This window comes from Coturnix japonica, chromosome 1, assembly GCF_001577835.2.
Source record: "Coturnix japonica isolate 7356 chromosome 1, Coturnix japonica 2.1, whole genome shotgun sequence".
NCBI classification, from domain to species: domain Eukaryota; kingdom Metazoa; phylum Chordata; class Aves; order Galliformes; family Phasianidae; genus Coturnix; species Coturnix japonica.
The window spans coordinates 37,989,556-38,016,941 of NC_029516.1; the positions used below are offsets into that span (position 1 = coordinate 37,989,556).

At 31.8% G+C, this 27,386-nt stretch overlaps 1 protein-coding gene across 15 annotated transcripts in view; it reads left to right on the forward strand.

The window, feature by feature from the left end:
• LRRIQ1 (leucine rich repeats and IQ motif containing 1) overlaps positions 1-27,386 on the forward strand; it is a 90,499-nt gene that overhangs the window by 39,116 nt on the left and 23,997 nt on the right. For 6 of the 15 annotated variants that reach the window (XM_015857583.2, XM_015857598.2, XM_032443781.1 and 3 more), the window contains exons 19-23: positions 4,578-4,667; positions 5,508-5,629; positions 6,243-6,338; positions 6,707-6,792; positions 11,733-11,831. In XM_015857583.2, coding sequence (XP_015713069.1) covers positions 4,578-4,667; positions 5,508-5,629; positions 6,243-6,338; positions 6,707-6,792; positions 11,733-11,831 — 493 coding nt within the window. Of the gene's footprint in view, positions 1-4,577; positions 4,668-5,358; positions 5,465-5,507; positions 5,630-6,242; positions 6,339-6,706; positions 6,793-11,732; positions 11,833-20,756; positions 20,862-20,979; positions 21,580-27,386 lie in introns of those variants that run through there. The other 9 variants (XR_001553963.2, XR_001553968.2, XR_004306703.1 and 6 more) reach the window with 9 other exon arrangements.

A 27,386-nucleotide genomic window follows, 5' to 3' on the forward strand; every position in this document is an offset into this window, starting at 1 on the left:
TGAGTTTGAAGTGAGCTCAGGTAAATTTCTATAAATTCCCATTATTATAAATAACAAATTAGGGTCCATGAAATCAACCTCTGAAGTACACTGTGATATCCATGAGTTGTATTTGTGATTTAGAACTTTGACTAGCTCTGGTTTGTCCTAGGGAGATCATTCTTCTTTTTTATTGTTGTTGGCTTTTTGTTTTTTGTATTGTTTTATTTCCTTTTAATTTTTAAAGTGTAGAAGTAATAAAAGCTAGAGTATATTTGAATTCTTGAAAAGTAAACAGCATGTAGAATAATTTTTTTCTTAGTTTCTACCATCTTTTGCAGACTTACAACTTGTCCACATGCTTGTAATTATCAGATCAGAATCAAACTTTCATATGTTTTATGCTGCAAAGAACAGAATCCCTTTTTTAAATGAAATTTGTTATGAAGTTATAGTGTAAATGGAAAAGCAAAAGAGTCTATGATGAAAATTTCCTCAGATTCATCCTTTTCTTTGACAAAAGAGAAAGGTTCAGGTAACATATTGGAAGCTCAGTCTTTTAAATGAATGTATATGAATAATATCTTCATATGATTAATAAATGGCATGTTAGTCTGTGATCAGATACATAGATTTTCTTTTCTACCTTATTTAGCAACTATTCTTATCTAAATTGCTGAAATCTCGTTTTCTTGTTATCTAGTAGATAGATATCCTAGCCCTAGAGGTAGGTCTTTGTGAAATCAATATCTGATAAACACAGGAACTAGAAGTTGTAATCTTCACAGCTTATGTAGAATGTGCTCTGATTGCTTTCTGTCTTCGCATCATGTGATGCAAAGGAATACTTAGGCTTTGACAGGAATTATGTCCAGTGAAAATTAGGTGAAATATTTTGTGCTGGAATAGCATTAGGTTTGAGTGAAATGCACCACAAAATATGTTTGCCAGGAATCAAAAAAGAAAGTTAACAGCTTTCTGCCAGATGAAAGGCAGTTCAGTGTGGCTTGCTCTCGTATGCCCTTTTCTACTGAGAATATATACAGAGTTAACATTCAGCATATGATGCCTTCTTTCTCACTTTTGTTGCCCCAAATCCCAGAGCATTCATTTAACTTACTTACAGGATGTCTAGGAAAAGTATTTCTTCATGTGGTGTGTGTTGCTCAAAAATGAATTTTGTGATCTTTTTTGAAATAGTCATAGAATGCTGTTTAAACTTAGACCTTGGATTAAAGTAGCATTCCATTTGTCATTTTTGTTTCAACTGTTTGATTTATTAGCAATATTCAAATATATTCATCAGAGAATAACAAAGTAGAAAGCAAATACATCTTCACTACAAAGAACTTTATGCTTGTATTCTGTAAAGAAGACTGGTGGAAAGATTCATTCTTAGTTTTTCATGTGAATTTTTTTTTTTTTTTTAATGGAAAGGATTCTGTATTCTATTTACATAAAATAGTAATGTGGAAACATTTTTTAAAATAAAACTATGTTTTCATTATCCCTCTCATTATTTATTGTCATTTCCATGGAATAGTCATGATTCAGTTCTGAGTGAGTTTTGTGTATTAATTTCTTCTTTTTGCAAAAATATTCCATTGACTACATTTTTTATTTTATCTTAAAATGCCATATGAATAAAAACCCCAGCTAAATAACAGTGAGACAGTTACACTAGCTAAACTATTACTGTTCTGAAAGCAGTGATTGAGACAATGAGGAAATGAAAGTAAAGAGGTATAAAGAGTAAATTCTCCCTACTTATAAAAAATAGTTTCACAGTTTTGTCAGATCCTTATTAAACTTGTGATTGTTCTGAGGCTTACTACTATTGGAAACATGGGTAGTATCAGCCTCCATATTGTCCTTTCAGAGTTAAACTACTTCTTTGACTTCAGAAATAAACATGAATGTAGTAGTAAATACCTGCATACATTGAACATGCAATCAGACGATATCATTTTATTTGTTTTGTAATTCATCTCAAGCCGCATTTTTTTTTTTTTTTCTGTTAGTCTCACTCGGTAGAAATTGATCTAATTTTAGCCTTAGTTTTTGGCAAATGTGTTATAAACTTTGCATTAGTGATAATTTAGGACAGTGTTTATGGGAAAGATATGGACAGAAGTTTCTTGAACTTGGTGCTATCTCTCTGAGCTTGAACACAGTGAAAGATAACACATCTAAAAATCAATTGTGTGTTTATTTTTGTTGGCCAAAGCAAATGACAGTGTGGTATATTTTTATAATATGCTACATACTTAAACTAGTGCCAAAGATGCTTTGTATCAGTGAATGTAATCTTAGTGATAAATCAGTTTGGTTTGTTTTGTTTTTTTATTTTGCTTTGGTCTATTTTTGCATATTTCTACTCTTGCATCTTGTTTTTCTATTTTCATTGATATTTTTTTTCTGCGCTTAGAACACTGAAGGGCATTTTATAGCCTATGTAAGAAACAGAAACACGATGGAGAATATTAAATTATTAACTGTCAAGCACTGGGCTAAGAAAGTATTTGTGAGAAAGGTTTCAACCTGAATTTTAAAAGAATTTAAACTGAATTATGGTGCAAGCACATAAAAATATTTTTTTCTGTGTGCTACTTGATTCCTTTTCCCTGAAATTGACTAGAACTGCAGAATATTACTTCTCACGTTCCATGACTTTATTGATTTCTAACAGAAACAAATTCATTGCAGAGACAGAAATTCAGACAGCTAGGATATGAAGTCGACCTGAAACCTGGCAGTCAGGCTTGTGTCATATTCACTATTAATGTAAGATATATAAATACCTAAATCATTCTTGGACACATCGTTGTACAGCACAAATTAATTTTATTGATATTTACATGAAATAGGAATCTACCTCTTCTCCATCTTTGTCAGTTCTTGGGCAAAGAGAGGAAGATAAAAAATATTTAAGAAAATTGCCATTTCATACACCTTAATATACCAGCAAAGTCCCATTTTCACTGACTGCAGATGCCCAGAGCTGCAGGACAATGACTGTGGTAACAATCAACTCCCAGCCAACCCCAAACTTGTGTGAGATTTGCTGCCTCACCTGAGTACACAGAAGTCCATAGGGCTTAATGGGATCTATCCCAGGGTGCTCAGAGAGCTGGTTGATGTCATTGAGAGACCTCTGTCAATTATTTTTCAACAGTCTTGGGAATCTGGAGAGGTCCCAGTTGACTGGAAGCTGGCAAACATTTTTCCAATTTTCAAGCAGGAAAAGAGAGAAGACCCTGGTAATTACAGGCCTGTCAGTCTCACTTCAGTGCCTGGTAAATTTATGGAAAATATTATACTGTGAGTTTCTGAAAAACACCTGAAGGGCAATGTGGTCATTGGTCACAGTCAACATGGGTTCATCCTTCTGGACAAAATGTTCAGTGTAGTCCTAGACATAAACATAATCTGATGGACATATAAATGAACAGATAAACAATTATATGAAAAGCTAGAAGTATGACTTAATGCAATTGAAGAGTACATTCAAAGAGGGCAAAGCGGAAAGAAGGTCTGATTTCACTGAAACATTTTGGCCAGATTTTCTCCCTTTTTCATAGTTATTAATTCTGATTGGTCTGTTCACAGACTGCAGACACCTGTGTAACTCCAATATGTAATAGTTTTGTCTCTGCAGTGATATGAACAGAGTTCAGTTTTCTGAACGATACAGTTTTCTGTACTTTTTATGAGAACATAGAATTATTCTGGATTTTGTAAATAAAATGATAAAAATCCAAATGTACTGTAATCAAAGAATAGAGAATTCCAGAACCAAGGAAACAAACATGCAGGAATGAATCATCTTTAAAGGTAGAATATAAAAATTAAATTTTAAAACTTTAAATTAAAATCTAAATTGACAAATTGAAAATATATTTAACAAACCTGGGTCAGAATGGAAGAGGAATACTGGTTCACCAGTATTCACTTACATTCTAAATAAGAACTTTGCTTATAGGATGCTTAAATTGTATGACCACTGCCTGAATTTTTTCAAAATAACTGAAACATTATCCTTTTTTTCTCTTAGAATTTCAGGGTAAGCAATAGGCCTTATTTTACCAGACTTTACATTTTTAACCTCAGATTTCAGTGAACACTATTCATGAATTCCATTCAACTCGGGAAAAATAAGTTTGGGAGGATCAGGCACCTGCATCTAAGTATAAAATACCGAGTTGCTCAAGAATGAGCAATTGACTCCTTGTAGTATTTAGGCCTTTAAGTATTTTATGTCTGTATTTGTTCAGAGTTTGGCAGTCATTTTTAACCAATTATGTTTACTAACAATGTTGAGCTTAAATTACAAGAACTTGAGATATAGGATATGCATTTTAACAACAACAGCAACAATAGCAAAAAAAAAAATAAATCTGATTTATTTTAGATCAAGGAGTAAAACATAGAATCTTAAAGGGTGTTTTGAGTGTGATTGCTCTGCAGGTGGCAGTTCTGATATATGACTTGAAAACACTTGAAATAGTACAGAAGACAGTTGAAAAGAGACTTTGTAAAAGTTATCAAAACTAAACTGATTTTATCAGTGCACTATTTGACTTTACTCATTTGTACAGGCTGCAATAGGGAATGAATGGCTAACTCCAGATTCCACCCATTTCCTTTCAAAAACACTCCTAATCTCGAACCAGCTGCACTGGACAAAGGTAATGTCACGAAACTTCTTACTCTTCAGTCTTTCTTTATTCATTTCTGAGGGACGTGGTCTTCAGTCTTTATTCATTCTTAAGAATATGCTGTTTTGGGGTGATTAACATGACAGTCTATTGACATGAAAAAGTCACATTTACTTTTAGAAGTCTCAGACTTCCTCCTCATCCCCAGATGTGATTTTCTTTCAAATTTTCTTTTGTTTGTTTATTTTTTTCTTTATTTTGGATTTATTTCAATACTTTTCTTTACAGTAGCAGGGGGGAAAAAAAAAAAAGTTGATGTTCTTCATCTGTACATTTGGCAGTAGATTAAAAATTGCTAGTTGACACAGTACTTTAGAAATACTAAGATCTACATTATATGTCAACAGCTGAACATTTTCAGAACAGCTGAAGGTCATTGAGCTGCAATGTCTGCTAGTTACTTGATAAACTTTGAAGTTGTGACTTTTTGTTTTCCTATGGCTTTTTTTTTCCTCATTCAAGCATAGTATTATTACTAATGTTTTATTTCCTACAATTAAAATTAAGTCTTACAAATGTATAATTCATTGTATTTCAAGACTTTAAGTATAACTGAAGTCACCTTTTTGCTCTGTTTATTTACTTGAAGGTAAAGTTTCTAATGGTCATTGCACTACTAAGAATCCTTTCTGTTGCAGTAATAGATTGCAAACTCTTTCAGGTTTACCTTCACATTTTGGAGTCCTAGATGTGTATAGTCACAGTCATGCTCAGAAGTCTGTTCACATGGATGTTATTTTGTTTCTGTGAATTGTGACAAGTTTGCAGCAATTGCCAACTGCATTTTTTTTAATTTTTCTTACTGAGAAGTATGCTAGGCCTTCAGATTCCAGTGAACATTCAGGTGATTTGCAGTTGTCACCACAAGCACCTTGGCAGCGTATTGATAGACCAAATTCATACTCAACAGAAAATACCCACTATCATAGAAGGTAAGTAAAATAGTTGAAGGTGGGGGAAGGGTCAAGGAAAGGGGAGTATGCTGTTTGGGTTTTTGTTTTACCCTATTCTGTTTAGTTGATTTTGATTTTACAGACGTCATAAGGAAGAGAAATTGAGACTGTTTTCTGATGCTTTTATAAAAAATGATGTTACCTTAAAAACTAGGTATCTAAGTATCTAAGAAAAATTATAATTTTTCATCAATTAAGAATATGTGGATATACACATACATTTTATGTATATGATGTTTGAATGTAATTCATAAAAATAAATTCACATAATCACATGTAGATGTTGAAATAGATATTTCTAAGACTAGTGAAAGATTAAAAGAGATTTCTTATGCAGCTGTATTCTTTTGGAGAGAATGGACTGAAAAAATACTTTGATTAATTGAAATGTAAACATTTCAAATTAATGGCAGACTTTTATTAGTCTCTGAGATAATGCTTTCCTGGAGTATTAAAATAGATTTGTTTTGTATTATTTCCAAGCTTCCAAAGGCACAAACTGCATACAGAATAACAAAAACTGCAAAACAGTCACACAAGACCCTTTCTTATGTTTCAACCTTTAAATATTGCTCCTATTATTTGTTTTCAGTTCAGAGAAGGGAACAATGTCACAGAACTCCGACATAAAAGAAAAAAAGAAATTTTCAATCAGGTCTGATAAAGAAGAGAAAATTTCAGAAGAATGGTATGTTAAAATCCTGTATCTTGTATTTTTTTTTTTCTTCCTATTTCCTACTGGTAAGAGGTCTAGTAGGAAATTTGTGCGGTATATACGGTGTATTTGGCTGTTGTACCTTGCTTATTTTATATTCCACCTTTCAAGAATCTGCTTTCTACCAAAGTAAAAGTTATTGAAGTTTCTTTTAAAAGTGTCTGAGACCAGTTTAATACATTATAATTTTAAGATAAACATTGCAGGAGTCTGTATAATTCTTAATATTTCTTACTATGCATAGGTACTAAAAACTTTTTGAAAAGTGCATTTTAAAATGCTGTGCAGGTGACCTAACACAATACATGTGAAGTGTTCAGTATGCTATTTCCTTCCCATAGGGGTTTTAAAGACATTTCTACTGCACAGCTAATGCTGAAGAGGGCCCATAAAATGAAGCCCAGAAAATACAGTAATAAAAATGTAGGTAAGTCAACACATAAATAATGATTTTAGTAATTAGATGTTTCTATACTTAAATCTCAGAATAGAGCATCTCTTTTAAAAAGGTTTTTTGCACAACATTATACATTAATTTGAATTAAGGTGAATGTGGTTTAGTGAAGACAGGTCACATTTTAAATGTCCACAAAGACATCATATTCCTTCAGGGAAAAATGACTCAGTTTTTTTTTCAAACAAATTGTGGTAAAAATGAGTATTTTACAGCTGTATTAAACAGATTTTATGTCTTTGTTCTCATGTATCTCTTTTCTAGTTCTGAAATTTGTAGTTCTTGTATTTATCTTTTGATAGAATCAAGTTAAAATTACTTACTCAGGTTGATATTGGATTTATTTCCTATGATTAAAATATTGTCCTTAGAATAAAATTTGTGTAGCATTATTCATATCTCCATAACAAGCTTGTTTGATTGTACAAGAACTTTTGCCCAAAAAGCTTGGGCAAAACAGCAGAAATGTTAGAGCCAGATATAACTGATATAATGTTGGAAATATTTCTGCCTATCACGGGTACATAAAATTCTTTAGAAATTCTAATTAAAAATCTAAACAATGCAGGCATTACTGCACCTTTCTGTGTTTCAAAACTGTCAGTGATTTGTAACAGTTCTAGTTTCCTGAAGATGCATTAGTGCAGCAGTACAGAATTTCTTGCTTAACTTTGAATTCCTTTGGTTATGTGGATTTTATATTAGTCTCTGTAAGTGAACTTTTTGTTTGTTTGTTTGTTTTCTTTTGGGATATATGGAAACCTTGTATGGCTTTCAGCTTGTCTGAACTATACTACTGTATTACTTCTTGTTTATCCTTTTCCACTCCAAAGGAAAACTCTTTTACCAGTGACTGACAGCATGAGATAGTAATTCTTGCTACCATAAGGGTATTAAAAAAGGCAAAATCCAAATGGAGTGAACCTTGACTCCTAGAACTAAAGGAATATGATTAAGATATTTCATAGGAGTCAGCAAATAATTTTTACTTTGAGTTTAGAATTTAAGACAACAGAGCAATACAAAACAAGCAAAAAACACCCAACTAAGACCAGCAACCACAAAAACATAAAATCCAGAACCCCCAAACAGATGATCTCACTATACAATATAATGTGTTGAATTAACAGCAGTCAAAATAAAAATGTGGGGGAATATATTATTTCTTATTAAACATTTAGTGAGTGGCCATTAAACTATATTTTTCTAGTATCAAAAATGAAAAGTTCCCAGTGTTGTTGCTATGTATTCCATGTAGCAGTACAATCTGGGAATTCAAACCATAGATGAGAATCCCATGGCTCTAATCAGTGTTCAATTATGGAACAAAATGCAGACTTTCTTACAAATGAATTTACAAATTGAATTTTCTCATAGATGCTCATCTGTCAAAATGCTATTTTGATTTATCAGCTCTTTAAAGTTGGTAAAGATGCATTATAATATTTTTCTATGTTTTATGGCAAGCTTTGAATTCGTTCAGTTTCACATATTCTCATGACATTTAGTAATGATCAGGCAGATCAGGCAGTAACTATTCTTTCCTTATTGTTTCTATAATATTTCTTGGATTTGTCTAACTAATCTTCTATATTTGGAATCTGCCAGGCAATATGCATTAAATTATGTCTTTGGTTTCTAGATTGCCAGCACAGACTGTTGTCTAATAAGCCACATTTAAATGAGCATGTGAGAATCCAGGAAGATGTTCATATGATTTTGAACTATTGGACTCTTCAACAGTTCTCTGTGTGAAATCTAAAATCAAAGCATACATGTCATCAAAGCATACATACAGTTCATTCCCCCATCTCTCTAAGAGACTGAAAAGCACTGGTATTATAAACTAATCTTTGTAATATTGCCTACTTTTGGGACTAGATAAAGAAAAAAGTTCATTTTTAATAAAAAAAGAGCTGTAGGCGATGGATGAGGTGATCCAGGTAGGGACAAATTCAGTAGTCTGGCACTGAGTTAAATCCCTAAAGATTCTTTCACAAAGACTCAGAGATAAATCTTCTGATAGAAATTCCCTCATAAAACAATTTCCATCATTTCCCTCTGTTCTCAGTTCATGTATTGCTGATGTCTCTGTACAAGAGTAAATATTTTAAAAAACTAGAATAATTCTAACAACTTCATGTGACTTCAATTGAAATTCCTTGGAACAGATCAATTTTGTACTGGTTGGATTTTTCAGAATTGAATAGTAGGCTAGATTAAGGGAAAGTGACATTTAAAATATGTTTTGGATCAACCTCAGTAAACCCTCATAGGAAAACAGTATGCTGTTGTAGAAACTGCATTGTTATTTGAAAATAGTTTGGGAATGCTCAATTACATTCTGTCTTAAGATATTTTAGTTAATTTTGACACTTGTATTTGGTTGTGTGTTGAAAAGAAGACATTGTCTTTCATTTTATTCCAAGTAGCTTAGTAATTTAGAAGTCATTTTGTCAACTCTGTATATTATCAGCGTCTCCAAACATTTTATACTCTTTAATCCATATGTAGTACTCATGTGGCCATCTATATTACAAGCATGGAAATATTGATTTATACTTCAGTTACAATATTTTTAGAACTTTTGTCATTTAAAGATTAAAAGTTCAGACAGAACTTACAAAATATAGCATATTATTATTTTAATACTTTTTTTTCAAAATCTTACTTTGATCTATAGTCCCAAACATTCGCTACTCTGAAGAGCATAAACTTACTATAAATTTATTTTTCATTTAGAGATGACTGCCAAAACAGATGTAATTAGTCATTATATGCAAAATTAATGTATCTACAAAGCTAGTAATCCTATTATAAGTGATTTTAATATTCTCGCCTTCAATTTAATCAAGCTTAACCTTATTTACTGTACTTCTTCATTAATTTAATTGAGTCTACCTTATGCGGTTAGTAAAAGTGTGGTAAAATGACTTCAAATCCAGCATCCTCTGAATTAATTTGAGATCTATAAGCATCACACAACAAGATGAAAAACTTTCTCCTAGACAACTGAGTACAACAAAAAAAGTCTAAGGTGTCACTGATTCTGCCTTAGGAATTAGATAGGGGCTAAATTAATTTCATTGATATTTTCCATGATGCTCTAGTTAGTCTCCTTTGCTGCTTTGTGAGAAGTTAGCATCATCAGAACATGCAGTTAAACAAAAATTGTTTCACTATGGTCAATTTATTTATTTATTTATTTATTTGGACATGGTTTGTCAGTGCATTATTTCCTACAATGCCCATAATCCATTAGAAGTCTTAGGCAGAGTTAAAAGGTAAAGTTGCCGTGAGTCTTCATTTTTGTTGTTATCTGTCCAGGGAACAGTTCTCTTAGGAAGAAAGGGGTACTCTTAGGATCTCTTTATGTTACATTAATTTTTAACTGCAATGTCTACTGCAGATACAAAGATCTGTTCAAAACCAACTTTCTGTGTTGCTGCCAAATTCTTTAATAAGTTGCTTTAGTTGCTCTGACTTAACGGAGCATCGTGATACTTTTCTTTTGTCATAAATAGGAAAATAGGAAAAACAACAACAGGCTATTTACTTGACTACAATGTTACGGTTTGTGCCATATATACCTATATATATCCATAGCTCTTATAACCTTTCTTAATAAATATTGATGATCTGCTGCAAGGTCATCCAAGTAATAGGCTCAAAAGGAAGCATCAGAGATAATTACTTTTGTAAATTTATTCTTTCTGAATCCTTTTTCAGTCTTCCCATCTCCTTTGTTATCCTCCCCTCTGTCTTCTGGCAGGCACATATTCACATTTGCTGTGCTTTCATTGGTTATGAACATTTAAATCCCTTCCATTCCATGTATAATTTTTTGCTTAATTCTATTGCCAAACTGTTCCCTCTTTGTTACTAATTCTTTGCCATCACCTCTCTAGACGAACCTCTTCTGCCAAATCGTTTCTCAGTTATTACAGAGTGTATTTGACTGCTTATGATATGATGTTTTAACTGCTTGAAACATTTTATTTGGTTTTTCCTTTGTCTTCCTGTCTCTCATGTCTTCATGCTTACAGAACCTTACATGCGTTTTCTCCTTTTTTTTTTTTTTTTTTTTTTCTTTTTTTGGTTAACGTTCCTACTAGCACATGGTTTCATTGAAACTTCTACTTTCTTCTGATGTTGAGCAAACAATTCTTCTAATAAGAAATCCATGAAAATTACCTTCCCTGATATGTGTGATTTTGCATTAGTTCAGCTTCTGTTAATTAAACATAAAAGTTTTTACATTTTAGGAATGTGTTTATATAGATTTATGCACAGAAATATACGCATCTTTGCTTCTTTGCAAAGTTTTATAACTGAAATGTTTGAAACCAATCAAGATTTTATACTGTAGTATTTGGAAATGCCTATAGACTTTTGATGTCTTCTTTAATTCTGTAAGGACTGGTCGTGCAAGATGGATAGCTTATTGTCTGCATGTTTAGCCTCAAAAAATAAACTAATAAACTACCCCTTGTTAACATTGTTTAGGTGTAAATAACTTAACTTAGACCACTGAATACTTACGAACCAAAGCTTTTAGAAATAGTACTTGTCATATATTTTGTTAATATCTATGAATTTCAATTGAATTTCAAGCTTTAAAAACAGATTTTTGAAATATTTTGTGCAAATTTATACTTCAGAATTTATCTTTAATTTTGAGATAAGCTAGCTAATAAGTCATCAGTAGTGTTAAAATCTGGAAGAATAGCGAGTTGGATTCTCAGTTATGCATGTATTTATGTAACTTTTTTTAGAAAATGTAACCTTCTGTGAATATAAAACCAACGCTTAAAGGTCTTTTCAATTATTAAGTGTCTAAAAGGTGAAAAACTGCTTGAAGGAATGAATGAGCCAAGACTGACCTTTGATTTTAACTTGTTCTCGTCGTCTAGACCCAGCTGTGCGCCTGGCGTTGTTCAAAAAAAATGAAAATAAACATCTCCGTGTGAAACCAGCAAAGATACAGTCTGTAAATGCTGGTTACTTTGAAGGTATGAGCAAGAATTTCACTTTGTCCGTATGCATATAAGCATATATGTCCCCTAATGTCTTTTAAACAAGCCTGCTTGGAATATACAACAATATGAAGAAATTGAAGAAGGCAGGAGTTTAAGGTCCTTATCTGTTCCTCAATGTTTCAAGTTACAGAAGTGAAGAATTTCAATTTCAGTTCATTTGAGGGAGTGTGCTCCTAGACATTAATTCATAATGAACTGGCACACTTTTTATTTATTATTATTACTAATTTACTTTCAAGGACATAAAAGCATGCCACAGAGATAGAAAATAGCTAATTTTGTAAGTGACATACCACTTCACATTTCTTATTTCATAGTCATCTTTTCTCTAGCTAGCCATTAATTCCTGACTATTGATAACATTTTTTAAAAGTAGTTACTTTTGCAAATATTTTCTAAAAATCCAACATTTGACAGGAGACAAAAAAAAAAAAAAAAAAAAAAAAAAGAATTACTTGAACATTCAAATATGTTTGCTCCAACAAGAAAAAATGATTTGCTTTTCAAAAATCCATAAATACTAATTTAGTTAATTAACTGTTGAGATTACCTCTCCTTGGTTTCAATGCAGGTGAAAGTATTAAAACTTAAAATATTCTTCTGTTGAGAATATGAGCATCTTTAGAGCCTTTTTTTTTTTTTTTTTTTGCTATTTTCATTCCCTGTGCAACTCATTTCTCTATTCAAAAAAGTATCATCTTTGCCATTTTATCATTTTTTTACAACATAACCATACAATAACTTATTTATTCCCAATTCCATAAGGGCAAAGAAAAAGAAGATAATTCACATTTACTGACTAGTAAAAGAAGTTAAACCTGAGACAGGTGTGCAGCTGAGCTGAGTATGTCTTAAACGAATTCTGTCAGTGAACTTCATATGACAGGCCAAATTTGCCTCACATTCATGAGGCCACGCTCAGATTTAGCTGGAAACAGATCTTGTGAAATTCTGAGGAGGAAAAATGTGTTTTCATCTCTATTTTCCTTGCATTCAAGCATTAATTTGCATAAAATATGGAGTCTCTATATGTGAGGCCTGATTTACCATTTAATAGAATAAGTCAGAGTCACAGGAGGGTTAGGGTTGGAAGGATGCTTAGAGATTATCTACTTCAGCTCCTCTGCCATGAGCAGGGTTGCCACCTACTAGATCCAGCTGACTAATTTCCACTGTATTTCATGTGCCCCAGTGGCATATGTCTATATGCCACCATTTGTTGAAGTCATCATATGGTGACTATGAACATGCAAACTGTCTCCATGTCCTTTAAACCAGTAGCATGACTGTTCAAAGCCATACCAAAGAGAGAAACCTGATCCCAGATGTGGAAAACCTAAATAGATAGATAGATAGATAGATAGATAGATAGATAGATAGATAGATAGATAGATAGATAGATAGATACTAAATATTGTAGAAATTACTTTTTAAATACTTGGAGAAAAGGCATTGTGGCAGATTATATCAAAAGGTAAGTGCTGTGCTGGCAATCTTGAGCTTTGTCTTTCATTTCAAGGATGATTATGCTCCTTTGGATAGTTAATAAGCATGGCTTTTTTTCACCAACTTTACATGAGATGCTTACATGCTATCTGGTGAGCTTCAAGAAGACAAGTGGTTCTGTTTGACCAGATTCTGAAATTGTCCTTTTACTTGAGGCACTAGTACTACAGATAGCATGGTCAGAAAACACTAGGTTGTTAATCTGAATCTGAAGTGCAGTACAGAGCATTAACTGGCATACCTCTCAGTCAGTATTCAGATCTTCTAAAGTTAGAATTTGGGTAATTTCTGTCCTCTCTCACAGAAAAGTTTGATTCCTATTTCACCTCTCTCAGTTTTTAACCATTTCTTCCTCTTTTCCCTGGAATAAATTTATTTGGGTCTGTTCTGCAGTGTAAGTTATTTCTGTAACAAGAAGTTGAAATTATTTCTTTCTTCATCCATAAAACTTGTGGATACCATGTTCTGAATCAAGAGAGAATACAGTCCAATTAATTTTGCAGTGGAGATAAACTTCCTGGATGTAACTGTTTAGTCCCTTTTACCTTCACAGAATAGTAGTCAGTGCTCTGGCAGAGAATGTAAACTCCAGTCATAAATTAGTAAATATATCTCAAAATAAATAAATAAACGAATAAATAAATAAATAAATAAATAAATAAAAGGGGAAAAAAAAGGAAAAAATTGTGTTCTATACATTCCCCCTTTATTTCTTTAAAGTGGGAAATGAGGGACGAAACTTTAGCATCAATAGTAAGTACACATATGTTATCTGTTAAATAACAGAATCACTACTTTTGAAAGGAGATGCCCTCGGAAGTGAAACAATTAGACCAGTTTTAGATTTTCAAACTGGAACACATCATGGTAATGAATATTTAGGAGGTAATCTAGTTAAAGTGTAGAATGACATTCTTTTGTCTCCACTGTGTCTTGTGTTTGTGTTTAACAATACAAATAGAGAAAAAAGAATGAAAAATAATAGCTATAAAATAAAGTGTGGAAAGGAATGAGCTTAATATCTCTCGCATAAAACATCTTTATGGCTTAATTAAACAGTAGATATCATATTTATTTTTACATATAGTTTGTCTATAGTTTTTATAGTGTAGTTTGTTAGAAGGTAAAATGGCAGCTGTAAATAAAAACATTGTTTTATTTGTACAGATATGATTTTCCACTGTTTATTTTTCTGGGGATTATTAAATGGTATACAGTTACTAGACAGTGGATATAATAGCCAGGCTCTACAAGACTTATTTGTTTAAAGTATTATAAAAAGAATGATTTTTATGAAGATCATCTTGTTTCCAAACAAGAGGAAGCGATAGGGAAAATAAATGTTGATATCTGATTTTTAAAACTTGTGGAAGTCTTTGATCCTATAAGACAGTTAATGCATTCCTAATAATATATACACGTTGTAGGAAAATAATGAGATTGAGAAGATATATATGAAATATATCCTAAAATCTGAGGTCCATCTTACATTTTTGTTAATATGAGTCATCATCATTTGTTCAGCAATGTTCTAATAATCTCCAAATAAACTTTTTTCCCCACATCTGTACCATGATAGCACACAAGGTAGTCATAAACAAATTCCTTTGTATTACGTGCATCATTAACACATAATAAAGTATTACTCCTACAAACAGGAGCATACCATTTAAAAATACAAGCAATATATGAAGGCATGGGAGTGCATGTGTGTTTGTACTGTATATGCATAGGTGCATACACACCTTCATTTACTCTGACTATAAATTGAGAGGAGTCTTTCTATGCTTTCCCATTTGTTTTGTTAAAAAAAAAAAAAAAAAAAAAAAAAAGTAAATTATGAACAATTACTCTTTAATTTTCTACTATCATTGTACATTTTATAATATGAATGCTGTCTGTTGATCTATTTTAGTTCCTTTAAAATTAGTTTAATGCTTGCAGGTTTGTTAAAAATTAAATTTAAATACGTAGTATTTTTGGGCTGTGGTCGTATATTGTGCCATTAGTTTTTAGGCCACAGAGCTTGCTACTGTGCTCTACTGCTTCTCTTAAGAGGCTGGTTTGGTCAAAAACTGATCTGGAAAGCCTCACTTCTTTTGTTTGGGCAGACATTTCTTGGAATTATACGTATCACACTGCTTCTTCTGGTTTCATTGGGTTTTGGACAAAGTAGATCAGAAATCAAAGGAAAAATCTGTCTTTGACTCCTCTTTTCTTGGGCAGTTCCAAATATTCTTGACTGAATCTGTAAGAGAGCATCTCTACCAGCCGTGGGTCGATATTTACAGCGAGTGTAATTCCATTGGTAACAAGGATGGATGTCTATTTTTGCCAGCCAACAGTGGGACTGCTTTGTCACAGTGCAGTAGTACAAAACTACAGGCGGCGCCTTGCTCAGCACATTGTGTTGCCACAGCCTTTGGAACAGTATACAACTTTTAGAGTTCTCTTTAATCTGAGTACCTCAACAGTTTTGTTGGATTATCCAAATAGTTTATGTTCAATTCAGTTGAATGAGAACCTGGATTCCAGTCTGTACAGCTATTTGGAAGAATGCAAATCACATGGAAGTCCAGTCAAGTTATCTAACTGTTTATTCTTTAGATATGATTCACCTAAATGTTTGCTGTGTTTCTTATATATACTAAATTCTTATTAATTTAGTAGATTAAGTAATTTATTAACATGTATGATATATATATTTTTAGTCATATACAAATCCACCAGCAATACATGTACCATACAGTTCAAATAAGTGGAAAGAATATAACTTGACTTTACCCTGGAATGCATATGACAACTTTTGCCAGGAAGTTTAGTTATATTAAAAAGGCTTTGGAATGTGTTGTCAGGATACTGCAACTTGGGAAATTGTACTTCCAACTGGTAGTACTATACTTCCTTTCATTTTATGCTCATCGGTGACTAATCAGTGAAAAGGAAAAAAAAGAGTTATAATATTAAAACGTATTTCACTGATATGATATTGATAATTACCTTTGACATTGTTTTTTTAATTACAGAAACATTTATCCATTTCCCTTCAAATTGCGAGTAGAAATAACACTTCCTACTTGAACAAGAATAAGACATAAAATGGGCTTGTGGATGTGCCATATTACTGAAAGCTAATTAAAAGCTTATTAGAATATTTCAATATAATGATAAAATTTCTTAGATATTCTGTATTAACAGCGCTGGGAAAAAAAAAAAAAAGTACTGAAATAGAATTTATACTGATTCAGATCAATGGTGCTTTTAAATATCTGTGTGAGAGCTAAGAGAAAGTACTAAGTGATTTTAAACTTTAAATATACTTAAGTAACAAGTTAAGTGAAGTAAGTTTAAACTGCTAGTTATTTAAGGGCAATTAAAAGTATACTGAACTGTAGCTAATAGCTTTTTATTAGCTATTTTCATCTTTCGTAAATTAGCTATTTTCATTGGAAAATAAAAGAACAAAATAGCATCAGCTCCCAGGAAGCTATTTGTAAATTTTACATTATTTGTAACATCCATTTCTAAATTAAATCATCATTAATTTATCTGTGGTCTGAAAGGGATACATAACCACACTCTAAATCTGATGTTCCTGCAGTCCTACTGTCTGAATTATTATGTTTACAGAAAGATGTGCATATTACATATCTCCTGGGCTTCAAATTTGTATGCCAGATTAGGGAAGCAGTTTCCTAAACCATGTGGCACTGACAAAATTGACAGAATTATACATTTTTAAAGAATCGAAGGTCTCTGTGATGAAATGTGATGAAAATGTGTTACAGAAACAAGTAGTGTGGAGAGAATCTATCTTTTAAAATCAGAATTCTCTGGTTTTGTTTCTTATTATTTAGTGTGAGCTCACACAACAGAACTCTCACATTGAAATATTTTCTCATTTTAAGGAATTAATGGCTCTCCACCAGCCCTTTAACATGTAAAATGAGTAGGTTACTTGTGTCCAGTACATCCAAAAAGAGCCAGGATAAAATAAACATAAGGAGTTGGATATCTTGGAAAAAATCTGTCATGGGTTTGGGTTAATCATCTCCAGAAGAAATTCAACTTGATGCCTGAAATGTAAGACTTTTTGGAGAAAGCAGTAAAGCCTGAGGCAGTGTTGATCTGAAGGAGTGCTCTCCATGGGTCAGAGCTGCTCTGCTGGCAGAGTGCAAACCTAGTTCACAACAGCGGTACGCTGAAAAGTTGTAAAGGACTGCAGGGGCCTTACAGTGCACGCACTCAAGCTTCAGTTACATAGTTTCAGTGGTCCAGTTTCTTATTATAAAACAAAACTAAAAAATAAAATCTGGGCCTAATTTTCCAGCCTCCTGTCTATCAATAATAATGTAGGTTTTTTCACTATTTGTGGAATGAAGCAATCCTGAAATTATAGCGCAGGTTTAAAAGTAAGTGCATACAATGTCATTTACGTACATTCATGCAATAAATTTCAGCATCTGAATAGTAATAAATTACATAAACATATGATATTTTTATTAATATTTTTACTTTAAGCATTCATTAAAAAGGAGAGAGAGAGATCTCTGCCTGAAGTTCTTCAATAGAATGTTTTGGCCATAAATACTTAATATTATAAACTCTCACTGTGTTTTTAATCTTCAGGGTTCCACTGTTGTAATGTTATGGGTTTCCGATTTCGACCACATATTTCACCTGTTTGTGTGTTATCTCTTTGTTCCTGTTTCTACTGTTTTTCAGAGTTATGATTTATGGTGTTATATATTCTCTGACCTAGAGAAATTATTTGTTCCAACAAACTTATATTTTTATACAATGTATAAGCTCTGTCACCTTTGTTTTCCCACCATACTAGTTTACCAACCTTTAACTAAAAGGAACTTCACATTAAGAGGGAAGAAAAAGTTCTACTGCTATTTTGCTAATGATTACCCAATGATGAGTTCAGAAGAAATAATATTTTGTCATCAGAGGTTGATAAGTAGTTTATGTCATTGTTGAATAAGGTAGCTCAATAGTTTGGATAGTTTTATTTTTATCTTCTGAGGTTTTTGCACTCCTTTTTCTATCTTCCTTCAACTGCGTGTACAAAAGCTAGGTAGTATAGCTATCTGGTCATCCAGTATGCACATAAATAAGTTGACTTCATATTCAGATCCACAGCATTTTATTCTACATAAGGCAATCATTTTGGATGAAAAGACCCCTGAGTACTGAAGCATTTCAAATCCTTTTCCATTTGACCATTCAGTGACCTGATAACTATTTCCTGTCCCTAAGTAAGGTTGCGACCCAGGTCTTAGAGTGCAAAAGACAGATAATTTTAGAAACAAGTTAAATCCAAGTGGATTTGGGTGAAGGGGGTAAGAGAGAGAAAAATTGGCTAAATTCCTCTAAAATAAAGTGTTAAAGACTTGGATTTAGTAAGCCTAGTTGAAAACAATTATTGAATTTACTGCCATTTGTTTGCATGTCTGGAGACAGTGATCAATACTGATATCGTTTGTTTGTTTTGCTTTTACTAAAAAATATCCAAATGCAAGTTATTTTTTTACACTGAAAAAAAAAAAAAAAATTATTAATGAAGATGTCATTAAAAGTGCATTTTCAGGTATGTCCTAAGCATTTTCTGCAGTAAATTTTACAAGCATTTAATTTATCTTTGTAAATGAATTATATTTTAATGTAGGCCACAAAATGTGTATGGTCTGTGTCTGTAGAAATATCACAACTGTTGCATCACACAAAAGTTCATCTTGCAAAAATACTTCCATTTTGTGTGTAGCTATGAACAAAGAATATAATGTATACTTACAATTAGTTACAGGTACAAATTTTGTTTCAGTTGCACAGCATGATGCTATGTTTAATAGGAAGGTCTCTGTAAACTTTTTAGAAGTGTACTTATGAATGACTTTGTTCCATAATACTTCATCAATATGTGAATGCATTTTTTCAGTTTTCTTATGTATAATTTCTTATTCTGTAGGAATGCTAAAGAGAACTTGTAATATTTGTAAGGTCAGAGATCTGCTGTATTCCAATAAGGCTACTTAAGGCTACTTCCAATAATGCATTTAATGTTGACTCACATCTTAATATTTTCCTTTTTTCATAAGTAATGATGTTGTGAATCAGACAAACAATTTATTCTGGTAATATGCAACATTTTACAAAAAAAACATTAAAATTATTTTAAACTTGAAATCCAATTATTAAAAAAATTATGCCATTCAAGGCTAACTCTAAGAGCAAATTCCTATTCCTATAGATAGTATGTATGTTAGATGATTTTTCAAGGAATCATAAGAGTGCTTATAAGTAATTCGAATATTGTTTTTCACAACTATCATTAACGAAGGAGAATATGATTTACCTTAAGTTTTATAAATGGTTACAAAGAGAAAATTGAGAATCAAGATTACTAAAATTGACTATGGAAAGTCATTACCCTGAAGCACTTTCATGCTTTTTCTTTTTTCATATGAAGTAAGCTCAGTAATTTTCAAAATTTTGAAAATAACAGATATCTTTTTGTTAAAGATAGAGTTTAATTTTTAAAAATTTGAAAGTTAAATTTGCTGAGAATTTGCTTTGGTATCTGATGGTGTATATTTTGTAATTGAGAAATTAGTAAGGAATATAAAAAGAAAAGAATCTATGTGTTACTAAGGCATAAATTTCTAATTTAACCTACCAATGACCTAGCTTTGTTTGTTCAGATGACAGTTCTAAAAGTGTGCAGAGAATATTCCCTTTTAATACAGTTATTTGCCGCAAGCCCTGACCTCACTGCCTGTCAGGGAGCAGGTCTGAATTGGCCCTTTCTCTGATATCGTGACATTGCTTCTGTTGCCTCGATTGTGACCTCTGATTGCATGATACCCCTGAGAGTTCAATTTAATAAGCGTGACTCCTGACTCTTAGCCAGGTCTGCCTTCTTAGGTTTTGTCAGACCCTGTAGACCAGAGTACAAGCATATGCTAAAACATTGCATAGACTGTCATCATAATGTGCAAGTTGTGTGCACTGTATTCAGCATTCTCTTTCAAAGATATTTCATTGATTGCAAATGGAAATATTACTTGGAATAAATTTTAATAATTTATTTATGTATCATTATAACTGCTCTGTATTTATATATTAGTTATAATATGTATAATATATAATATAGTATATATTTATAATATTTATATATATTATTTATATATTTCTTTGCAAATAGTTACTACTATTTCTCTGTTTTACTAAGCATGCACGTTATGTATGTGTCATGCTAATTCCTTTCTCTGAAATTTATTTCCCCTATCAGAGCGTTGTATGATTCTATGATTTCCAGTCAGTAATGCATTTGTTTATAGAAATGTTTGAGGTGAATTCCCTTTTTTTGTTGCATAATCAATGCAGTTGCACAATGAGACAGTACTGACAAGCACTCTGAGCATAATGAGATGTAATTATTCGGGACAAGTCAGGTGAAAACTGGAGAATCAGACTGGAATTTGGGAGAAGGTAAGTAAAATCAAAACTTTCGAAGTATCATTGAAAATTACTAGATTTTTTTTTTATTTTTTTTTTTAATATTTTAGTACCTCACTGTATTCTTCTGTTTTCCTCCTCTTCTAACCAGAATCATGAAGGAGACTGTTCAGAGACTCAGCTGCCTTGAGGATGATGATGCTGTTCAGACACAGCTTCAGTTTTAGTATACCTTGATGCGTTCATTGAAGCAGACTGAAGAAGTTCAAAGATTTGAAAGAAAGTTTCAAGAACTGTGTTACAAGTGGTGGAAGTTTATCTGTTTACTTACATACATTTTTTGTATTCTCATTCCTATTTCATGTACCTTTTTCTAAAGCCTCTATATCAGTATCTCTATGTACTGTTTCTAATGTACTGTATTTAGGTTTCCAGACAAGAGAAGCACAATTATCTTGATGCAGCAAAAGAATATTTGCTCACTTTTGTGGTTACATTAATGGAATTTCTGTAAATCCATTTTTATATTTCTCCATTTCAATTGTTTTAAAGAATTCTATTTACCTTTCTCCTCAGATACTTTTGCTTTACAATTGGTATCATGTATGAAGAATGAAACCTATGTTAGAATCTTTCTTACAAATTATGTTCCCCAGTACAAGGCATTGTCTTTTTACATTCAGACTTCCTAATGAAATGCTTTTCATTCTTCGTAACAGTGAGCATTACAAATCCTACCTACTTTGGTCAGGTAAATCCTTTTTAATTATTTCACTTTGTCTTGCATTTTGTTTTGCTTTGATTTATGTATCTTTTGTAAGAATTGTTGTGTAAGTTAATATAATTGTAATTATTAAAATTAGTTTGCAAAATTGTGAAACCTTTGATCGTCTGTTCCATTATTCTGTAGTAAATTTTACAAGGTTAACTACTGAAGTTCTTTAATATCAAGTATAAGCTCACTCACCTAATTGGCTTTCACTCTTCTTTGAACGCTGTGCTAATTTCAGGTGCTTAGGTAAGTGGATGGCAAGCAAGCAAAATTGAATAACTGACAAAACAATTGATACTTTCACATTTATTAGTTATGGTTGTGTTAACAGTTTTATTAAGTATAAACATGAGGGAAATTTAGCCATTCAGAATCATCATGCTGTTTAACTTATTTATATGTCAGTGAGGTGGAGTTTGGTGAGCAATTTATCATTTTGAAATTTAGAAAGAGACTAATTTGAACACCTACTTTATGTGTGAAATATTACCAATCAAGCTTAGGGACAATGAAGTAGTATTGGATTGGTTGCTTGGGTTGCTTGTTTGTTTCCTCATTAAAAATAATTCAAATAAAGGTCAAAACAAAAGTCACTAATGGAACAGAAAGGAATTTTATTCCTTTTTTTTTTTTTTTTTTTTTTAATTCAGTGAGGTGAATCATTCAAACCTCCTTGTAAAATAGAAAATGATGCCATTGTAACAATAACTGATTCAAAATCAATATAATCAAGTTAAATTCCCATAGGGCCAAATATCTGCAGTGTTTTTTATTTAACTGAAATTATATATACTGTGTTTAAGTTATTGCACTTTTCATGTGTTTACAAGCTGAAAATTTCAATCATGTTAGCAGAGAACTCTGTAAAACGGGTAAACAATTTGAGCCACAACGATTAAGAATTAACCTGGGGCAAGTTTCCAGCAAATTAAGTAGGTTTTTTGTTTTTTTGTTTGTTTTACTTTTCTTTTACCCCTCTACCTGTCCTTTTTTTACAAATGAAATTCTCTTTTATGAATAATCCATGAAACAGCGGAATTTCAGATTGTTTATTTTCTTCCATGATGTATCAACCAATGAAATATAACTTATTAAGAACTGGTATTTGATATCTGTATTTATTTTTTTTCCTTTTAAGTTCCTTGTATTTATAGTTATTTTTAAGGTGAAGATAAATATATAAGAATTTTACCCACTTGGGATTTGCCTCACTTTAGATGTAAAGTCTATCTGAGACTTTTTTTTCCATTCAGTTCAATAAGCATTAAATCAAGCCTTGTTTATACAGTGTTTGACATAATGGCAGACCTGATCTTCAGTGGTACCTCTGGGTTTTGCTAAAAAGTAAATTAAACAGCAGTCTTGGACTTAATCTGTGTAGATTTTCTGTATGTATTTGAGAATGTAAAGTTGTTCTACTGTTATGCATTACTGCTCTGACAAAACTATGAATTGTTGTCATGGTACCTTCATCAAATGCCAAGAGGTATTTTCATTCAGCATCAGAATGTAAGACAGAAGTAGTTTCACCCACATGGAATAAAATAGCTTTAAACTGAAAATGATATGTGTACATAGTAAATAGAGTAGATGACCAATTTATAAGTATTCAGAATTGAACTACATATTCATAGTAGTAAAAGAATTTCGTTCAGTTTTATTTTCAATATTAGTCTGCATTGGTAAGTGCCAGTCATGTATGATACTTGTGAATATCACAAGTGTCAAGGAACATAAGTTCTTAAAAATAATATTCAGATCACTGTCTGGAGAATATATTTATTATCAAAGATAAACATTATTAAGACATTTTAAAATGTACGTTCCCAAGCTGTGACACGACATTACATATTTTAATTTCCTGCTCATAAAAGTTTTGAGATAATACAGAATAAGTCAGCTTTATTAACTTCATATAGCTCCTGATTGATGCTTTATTTATTTATTTATTAATTCTCAGCAGAGATGCCTTCTTGAGACATAGCAGTCTCCATTTTTTAATTTATTTATTTACTTATTTTTGTGTGTGCATGTGTTTGGACTTTTCTGTCCTTCTCTTCTACTTTTATGTTCTTCAATACAAACAAAGCCTACCATAATGGTTATCACACTCAATAAAGCTTACTCTTTCTTTGTATTTTTTGCATAATTCATAGCGAGCAATACAGTAGTTACAACCTCCTGCAGAATATGTTATGGAATTTCTTTTATTTTTAAAGAATTTCTGTGGAAGATCTGATGTCTTAATTCATTTTGGTTGGTTTACTGAATGTAAAGAAAAATATTTATCTTACTTGGGCTCACTACAAAGTGATAATCTTTTGTCACTTGGAAATGCTGTCCCATTAATGAGTAACTGATCAAGTTCTTGTCTACTTCTTGATTGCATGTGCTTAAGAACTGGGAATGTATTAAATGATGTCTATCAAAAGATCTGCTAAAAAAAGTTATAGAATTATTCATTTTCTCTTGTACTATTGCTCCATTTCCATTTTTCAAAGGGAGCATCCATGCTTAGGGAGTTTAACAATTACCATAGAATATGAGAAGAACTAGGCAGATTTTGGTAATGATAAAGAATGTGAGTTTAGGTAGTAAGGATAAACGTAATAGGCTCAATCTGATTTCACCTACTTTACTCCTTTTCTCCTAGATAACTAAGCATGGGAATGCTGGACGTACCATTTTGTAGTAAAGTTTTACTTTTTAATTTCTTTAATTCTTTAAGGGACTTGACTATCCAAAGATTTTTTAGTATCTCTTAGCTGTACTCTCAGTTTACTCTTCTGGCAGCCGTGTTGATGAAATTTGCTTATGCTGAAGCTGCTGAAGTGGTTAATACATAGACTACAGAACACTCTGTTCTATACACAGGAATAATGTGAAAGGACAATGTAGAGCTGTAAGGCTTAATAAATACTTCCTGTGAAAGACTTGTAAAAAACTGAGTGGATCTTGAAGAGTGCTGCTTGCAGGAGGCAGAATTTTGCATCAGGAATTTGCCTCCTTATGTGTAGATGGCTAGGATATCACCCCAGTAGTTTTCTTTAGAGCTGCTTTATATTCCTAAGCAGGAATGAACCTAGTTTGGCAAACATGAAACTTAATATATCTGTCCACAAGTGGCGGATTGCCACCGGTAAACTACTGCACTACTTCACTATTTTAAATTTCTTCCTCTATAACTTTTAATTGACCCAGATAAGTTATTCTTACATTATTACAGTTATTATTACAGTCTTAAACTATCTAATCTCAATCTTCTTCCCAATTAGATCTTCAAGTTTTTTCACAAGACTCACTGCCTGAATCAGTTCAGAACAGTTATAAATTAGAAAAAAAAAAAGATTAAAATTAGTACTTGCATATGAGAAAGCTTCTGGTATATGCCTCAGATTAAATATTTCTTTAGGCCCATAGATAAGACCAGAAAGATGGTGTAGGTCTTAAGGAATGGCATGAAATGAAACTGATGTTGTTAACAGTGAAATTATAGAAGAAACGAGAGTTGTGTTTAACATAAATGAGGGATTGGGTAAAGTACTGACTGCCCATAAAGTCATGAAAGTTGGATAGATTGGAAGAAACAGTTTAAAGCTATCTTGAATTCAGTGCCAGGTATGTGAAGCTTATGAAAAAAAAAAAAATATATATATATATATATATCGAAGTGAAATATCCTATGTCCACAAAATGATTAAAAGATCAAAGCAATTTTATGTAGAACAACATTTTGTAGTTTGTGATATATTTGTATTATCAGACAGCTGTGGTGAAAGATATTAAATAACCAGAAAATACCGAATGAAGAATTGGCATTATTGCAATATAAATAGATTTATCTTTCAGTGAAGTGTCTTAAAAGTGTATCATTGAATGTAAAGTAAGACCTGAATTTGTCGGGGAACAGAAAAAATCAGGAATAACCAGTTAACTATGTATCAATACCGATTGCTGTTAACCTACAGTAGTGGTGCTAGAGAGACAGGAACAAGCAGTGAAGTAGAAAAGAATATTTGTGAAGTCCCAAGTATAAAATTTGGTTTTCCTTGAATTAAGAAGCTGAAATTTGTACAATTTCAGTGGTTTAGAAAACTCAGTGAAATGATTCAGCTTTTGCATAATATAATAAGAGTTCAGAAAGATAACACAGATGGGAGTGGCTGAAATATATTGACACAGAAAAAACTAAGCAGGTGAAGTTTTATTAGTGATGTGAATCACCCTGAGATAGATCATAATATTGAAGATAAAAAGTAGGGAAGAAAACAGAGAGAATAAGGGCAGCCAGAAAAAAAGAGTAAAACAAACTATAGTCTTAAGGCATTTTACTCATGACTAAGAGTGGCAAATACCTGAATTCCAGGAAGGAAGAATGAATTTGAGGTTGAGGTCAGGAACAGTTGCACAGTGAAAAGGAGATAATTGCAATAGCAGACAAAGAATTTAGAGAGAAGAATATTCACAGAAGGCAGAATGATATAGTAGACCTTATTTTTTATTATAAAGAATCTGAAATACCTGATAAAAAGAGAAAGGTTGCAGAAGTTTTAGGAATAAAAACATTGAGAAATATTTGTTTTTGTTTTTGTTTTTTTTCCTTTCCTTGTTTTTATAATTTTTGAAGCACATATTCCTATGGGTTGATCCGCATTCCTATATTCAAAACTTCTTCTGTTGTAATTGATAATACATTTGAAAGCATAAAAAATTTTTGCAGACCATCACTTGATTTGGCATTCTTTTAAAAAATATCTGTGTCATCATTTATTCATCTGTGCATTCAAATGCTCCTATAAAAATTCCTCTATATTTCATTCATTCTGGCCCCAGATAGGCAAACTGCTTTATTCAAAGTTATTCAAACAAAAAAGTAAAACTAACCAGTCTTTCTGTGTCACAAATAAGTTTATATGTTTTTAAGGTAGAAATGTGTTTCACTATCTGAAAATTCTGAGTTGTAGATGAAGAAAGATGATCTGGGGATATTATAATTTTAAGTGAAGAGAATTTTGCATCAGTTACTGACACTTGGTACTACAAACTGTCTGGAAATCTTAGGAATATTGTTAACGTACACACTGAATACCTGTGAATAGGCTAAAGACCACTCCAAATATAATTCATTTTTTAAAAAAAACAATATTATAGGCTTTATTATACAACATGTAAAACTTGTTCCAACAAACATGTCAAACTTTCTATGGTAGAAGAAATTCTCATTTCTCCCATGCTGCAGCATACGTTTTGTTATTTGGTCTTTGATTTTCATTTTTTTTTTTCTGGTTTGTTAACAATTTTTTCAGGGTTTTCTTTTCCTTGATATCAATATTATCACTTATGTTGTTCTTGCTTTGTGTTCTGAAGCTGTTATACAGACTGTAACAAAAATAATGTTATTTTTGGTTGATCTTAAGTATCAAAACGATGAAATGTTAGATTTTAGGTTCAGTATTTTTAGATTTTTTTAGTAGTGTTTATTAAAAAATAACTTCATGGAAGGCATGGATTATAAAAATCCTTGGGAAGTGGATGTATAATTTTTATTTTTATTCAGATTAATCTTTTTATAGATTTGGTACACTTTCACACAAATTCATGCACATAAGCTCTCAGGATATATATTGCTGAATGGTAATCTGTACCAGAATACTGACTGATAAGAAAAATTTCAATTTCTTAATAGCACTGACATGAATTTTATACCTAGCTAAGCTACTTAATTCCCTTATTAAGAGAACTATTTCCAGATTGCATATTGAGAAAATTAACTTTGGTCACAGGTT